At 38.8% G+C, this 6,070-nt stretch overlaps 1 protein-coding gene across 2 annotated transcripts in view; it reads left to right on the top strand.

The window, feature by feature from the left end:
- The first annotated feature begins 1,876 nt into the window (after positions 1–1,876).
- The window catches only part of Ttn (titin), a 269,037-nt gene continuing 264,843 nt past the window's right edge, over positions 1,877–6,070 (top strand). For both annotated transcript variants that reach the window (XM_076928942.1, XM_076928943.1), the window contains exon 1: positions 1,877–4,459. In XM_076928942.1, the coding sequence (XP_076785057.1) occupies positions 4,369–4,459 (91 nt within the window). In that variant the 5' untranslated portion in view covers positions 1,877–4,368. The remainder of the gene's footprint in view (positions 4,460–6,070) is intronic.

The following is a 6,070-nucleotide window of genomic DNA, read 5'->3' as shown; positions in this document are numbered from 1 at the left end:
TAAACATGGGCACCCAGAGGCAAGTATCTCAACAATACTGAAAGGTCTAGAAAGTTCAAGGGCAGTTGAACAGAGAGGCAGCTCAGGAGGAGACACACATGACTTTATGTTTGCAATATACAAAGTGTTTTCATGGCTTATCTGCTCCCTGAATTGTGTTGGGCTCAACTCAACGGAACACAAGCTCCGATCTCTATTCAGTTGTTAGCTATAGTTTCCAGAACTAAAATGGCTTGACTTGCCCCCAATAAACATGATATGACACTGACATACTCCAGATTAGAAACGTGTATGCTGTACACACACACACACACACACACACACACACACACACGAGAGAGAGAGAGAGAGAGAGAGAGAGAGAGAGAGAGAGAGAGAGAGATGCACAAATGAATTTTAAATAAACAGCAAATTATTTAGCACCCCAAACAAAAAAGTTCACTTATTGTCTATTATGACTGACATGTTTCCTTTAACAGGAGTTTCTGGTTGGGAGTCATTGTCAAAGTACACAGCATGAAACTGGCCATTTGGGAAGAAAGGGATGAAACTGAGTTGTAGCAGACACGGTCTGGTGGGGGTTGGGCCTGGCGGCTCCAGCACAGACAGCAGCACTTAGGTAAAGGAGATAGCTGTTTAAATAAGGACATGGTGGTGTCAGCTTGTTATCAGAGCTGCACTGAGCCAGCTGCTGGTAAATTGAAGCTGTTGAATGCTAATGAGCTATCGCCGTATAGGTAACCAGGAGACAGAAAAGACTCAAAAAAGTTCAAAGTCTACTGCAAGGCGAATTTATCCCACAACAGAGAACATTTTTGTTACAAACATAAGAAAACTTAAAATTTATTTTTTTAGTCTATTTTACTGATAAAAAGTCTTTCCTTTATCAATGAGTCAATTTTCTCCACTCTAAGGCAGAATTTTACAAATCCCTGGGGTGAGCCACAACAAATGCCCTTTGATATGATCTTTTGTATTTGAACTATCTCTTGCTTGAAATTAAATTCATTCCTAAAATAGCAAGTATATCATGCTCTAAACACTTCCCATTGGTGACAGCAAGCTACAGAGATTAGTAGCACACCCTGGTACGAATCTTAACACCAAGTAAAAGAACCCAATGGATGGTTTAAACTCAGACTTCACCACTCAGCAAGGGCAGCCCATGGGTATGGGTAAATATTACAGGCAGGCAAAAATGAACTCTAACAAGAGCAAAGACATTGTCCCACACAGACTAAATCCAAGCCTTATGCAGACTTTGCCTTTGGGTGTTATTTCCTGCAGGACTGTGGCACACATAACTCACTGACACTGGTATAGCTATTCTATAGACAAACAGGACGGATAGGTTCTCTTCAGATGCTAAGTTTATCGAAACTGAGTCTTCAGAGAAGATGAAACCTATGTATGATATAAATTACTTCATCAGCTGTCATGATTGACAGGTCCATTTGGTTGGGTTTAGAGGGCAGGGAACAGAAGTGGAGCCTGACTCACAGGGCACAGGGCTCAAGTTCGGGATTGTTTTACATCTATGAATGTCCACAAGTTTTGCCTTTTGTCACATTCTGGCTTCAGTTCCACCTGAGTAGATTTTTCATGTTTGCAACAAACACTCTTGTCTCTGAGCCCCAGTGAGGTCGTTTTTCAAATACAATTCTATTTCCTCGGTAAAGCCTCTTCTGAAAGGCTAAATTTAGCACTGCCAATCAGAGGAACAGGTGGTATGTGATACTTCCAAATAGGCCCTCTCCCATCATGCCTTCCTAACAGAGCCAATCACGGAGCCCGGCTCTAAGGATGTTGGGCTGTCAGCAGATCTGGGGAATATAAGGGCTGGCCAGCCCCTGGCTCTGGAGCAGTCGCGCATTCCCACCTCGCCTCGGGTGTAGGGATTGCATAGAAAACAAAACTACACAGTCCTAACTGTGTAGTTTTGTTTGGAGGGTTAGAGGCTCACCGATTCATGTCGGAGATGGTTGGAAAAACCAACTCTACGTAGGACGTCGTTTCAGAAGCAACCTTGGGCTTGGTCCCACCCTTTTTGGGCACTCTTGAGAAATCAGGTGAGTGAAAATCAGCTTGTTTGACTCCTGGAGCACTTTCTGATTTATGATTTGAGCAACGGATGCCTTCCGTTAAAGGTTTCATCTTGCTGACCTACAGTGTAAATCTGCGTTTTAGATTTGGTTTTGAAGTGTACAGTTTCCCGAAAGAAAGAAAGAAAGAAAGAAAGAAAGAAAGAAAGAAAGAAAGAAAGAAAGAAAGGAAGGAAGGAAGAGGAAAGAATCAAATGTTTATGCCTACGACCATAGTCAACCATTCTTTAAAAAAAAAAAGTACAGGGTGTCCTAGAACCGGGGTCAGAAATGGGGCCATAAATGTTTGCTTCCTTAGTAAACTTGTCTGCTGAGAATGTACAAGGTTATGTGACTCTGTGATAAAGCAAGGCGGACCAAGAATAGCTCAGAGAAAACCCATGTGGCATCAGCTACACCCGATGACTTTTTAAGGGAATCAACTGCTGAGGTATCTGTTGCAGACTGTGGCAGAACACTTGTCTGCTGTCAGTCAAGCTGGATGGTTTATTTTGGGAGTGTGACATTTCAGATGCATGCCTTCAGCCTTAGGCTTCGGAGAAGCAAGTGCTCAGAGAAACAAATTTAGTCTTCCTAGATAATAAGAATATCAAATCCATCTAGGTCATTAAATTCCCAACATTTTATAAGTTTTCAATGAAGCTATAGAATTGCTTTCTAGAAGATTCCAAATCTCATTATGCATTTTAATTCAGCCCACAATCCAATTATATGGTGTGAGATAATGTTAATGCTAAAAAGGGTAAGAAATAAAAGATTCTTAATTTCTAAATACACTGATTCTCTATCTTTCCAGGATTAGATTACAAATTGTAAATGCCCATTATTAGATAAATACACAATTATACATGGTTTATCTAAGGAGATAGCTATTTTTTTTAACATACACTAGCTTGCATACAGGAAAAATTAGACATAAAATGTGTTCCTCTGAAAGATAATGTGCTGGTAGCAAGATTCCTGGGAAGTGGGTCCTGAAAACTTTTGGATGACATCTAAATATTTATGGGGTATGAATTTTATCTCAAAGAAATCAGTTACAGGACCAAGAAGAATATTGCACTGTAACATTTAGTGAACAAAGAATGTTGTGAAAGATAATAACAAGGTAATTGACAATTCAGAACCCGCCCTTTAATGTCAGAACACTGGTTTGCTTCAAGGTGACTACTCAGGTATTTATGCATAAAAATTTTCTCACATAGCCTCTGAAAATGGTAGATGAAATACTTTCTGCCACTTACAAAAGGGCTTAGCTGCAAATTTTACTCAATTTTTTTTTTTTTTTTTTTTTTTTTTGGTTGTTGTTGACTATTTCACATAGTAAAGCACAGGTCTTTTTATTCCAACGAACAATTCCCACCAGCCTTCCGTTATTCAGTCCTCACAGGGCTCCATCCATGTGAAGAACTCAAGGCCGCACTTTTCTTTCAGACCTGTAATAAATTTCAGCCTATTACATATTCTGCCTATTACGTATTCTTCCTGAATATTACTTCAGTAGCATTAATTGTGCCCTTGCATACAACGGACAGAAATGCTAGGATGCAGGAAGCTCCTTATGCTGTCGGAAAGAGGGGGAAAAAAAGTTTGAGGATGAGAAAACACTTGCCAACACCTTTCAAGTCAGCGAACCGCTGGCTAAGTACGGATTTTTCATTTGGGCGATGATTTTAAGTGAGGAGACAGAGCCTGAAGCAAGGTCACCTTACAAAATGTTGGCACTGTGTGTGAGAACTGCTGGGGAGGGAACTGTTGTTTATGTCATTGTCTCTTACGTGGTGCATTGATATAAAGGTTCATTTGTCACATTGTCTCTCGGAAATCCCTTGGCTGCTCCTGTGTTCTAGCTTGGTTGTTTTGGTTTTTGGTTTTTTTTTTTTTTTTTTTTTTTTTTCCCCTTTCACTCTGGCCCAACCTGTATATTCACTGCTGGTATGATTAAATGTTCCCACCTTGACCACTAGGGGGTAACTTCTCTCTCTCTCTCTCTCTCTCTCTCTCTCTCTCTCTCTCTCTCTCTCTCTCACACACACACACACACACACACACACACACACACACACACACATTTCCCTTAAATTAACTCAAAGGTCAACTGCATAAGCACCAGGAGAAGGCTTCCTATTGCTCTAGGGCCACATACTGGACTAACCCATTTGGAGAAATACATGTCTATCTCCATCAAGAAAAGGCTGAGGGGTATTGGTATTGAGCATCAGTATTCTTACTGGCCTTTTGTTTTCTTTCCAGAGTGCCTGAAAAGATGACTACTCAAGCACCGACGTTTACGCAGCCGTTACAAAGCGTTGTGGTACTGGAGGGTAGTACCGCAACCTTTGAGGCTCATGTTAGTGGTAAGCTCATCTGTATGCTTTCTCTTCTGTTCCACCTGCCTCCTCCAATACAGAATCTTCTTTTTTTTTTTTTTTTTTTTTTTTTTTTTTGTCTTGAAACCAAGTTTAAACACTGCTTCTACTATGCAGAACTGGCATACCACTATGGAAACTATGGAAAGGTCATTTTAAGGACACACCATTCACAGGATCCTGACAATATAATGACTTAAAAATGTTTTGAAAATGTTTTATTCATATTTATAATTCTACAAAGCAAAAATAATTAGCATTAGGTTAAAATTTGCTGTCAGAATCTAGCAACTACGAAGGATCAAATTTTGGCATTCTATATTTGGGCTCAGAGGCAGAACCAGCCTGATGGATAGAACCCTAGTGCTGTAGGATCAGTGACAGAGCTTCTTGGAAGGTAGTCTGTGCACCTCAATTTTTTATATATATAAAATATGTGTTTTATATATCATATAATATTAAATATACGAATATATAATTCAACATTATATAGTTTAATATATGTATTAAATATACACTATATAGTATACAAACATGAAATATATATACATATATGTCTGTGTATATCTATACACACACACACACACACACACACACACACAGAGTTTATCCTAATTTTCCATAGGAACAGACACAGTGACTACTCATGATATTAATTTTGTTGGTCTTTTCATCTTTATTAAACTATTCTAGTGAATTAAAGAATTCCCTTTTGTAATGAATGGCAAGACATAGTACCATCTCTCCTTTTAGTCTTTATATTCAAAAGGTCCAAACATTTCCCTTATTTATTTAAAACAAATTTCACCAATTTCTTTTTCTTTATCTCGTGGTTTACGGATGATTCTAGACCTTGCATGATGTATAACAAGGGAGCCTTGTCTATAAACTACACTGTAAATAATTTCAAAATGATTTAATCAGTCTTCTATAGTACCATACATAACTGGTCATGTAAGGTTATATGGATTAACTGATATTTATGATTAGTTCATAACTCAATGTATCCCTGTGGTGATCACATTTTCTCTATCTTTTTTAAATGTATGCTTGCAATAAAGATATTAACTAAAGTTTTCTTTCCATTTCTTTTTTCTGTATTATGTGTGAGTGTTACTGCATAACACTTTGCGAAAACATCACAACATCACTCATTTGCTTCTGACGGAAATCAGGAAGTCAGTTCAGTTTTCCTCTTGCATGATGAACTCTGACTCCCAAATGATTAACTTACTTTTTCTCAAATCTTCTGTACCTTCTAAACTGAGCACAACACACATGGTGTCTGTGGGGACTTTCTCCTTTGTGTTAGCAGTGAGCTGGCATATTCATAGCCTCCATTCCTTCTAATCATGTGCCTTCAAGTTCTTAGAAATACGTCACAGATGACATTTGACACTCTCAAATTAGTCTAATAAACTTCACTCTCCCATAATGGGAGGTCAGCTTGTGTAAGGACAACATGAGGATCATGCTGATATCATCACCTCCTGTCTCAAGGACAGCAGTCACAAGCAGTTATGTCAGATGCAAAGTCAACCTTCCCTGAAGTAGCCTTCCAAATTCTGAACACGCTAGATTTTAATAAAACACGAATCC

This window comes from Arvicanthis niloticus, chromosome 2 (genome assembly GCF_011762505.2).
Source record: "Arvicanthis niloticus isolate mArvNil1 chromosome 2, mArvNil1.pat.X, whole genome shotgun sequence".
NCBI classification, from domain to species: domain Eukaryota; kingdom Metazoa; phylum Chordata; class Mammalia; order Rodentia; family Muridae; genus Arvicanthis; species Arvicanthis niloticus.
The sequence above is the reverse complement of the archived record's forward strand: the minus strand, read 5'-3'. Positions and strand labels throughout refer to the sequence as shown.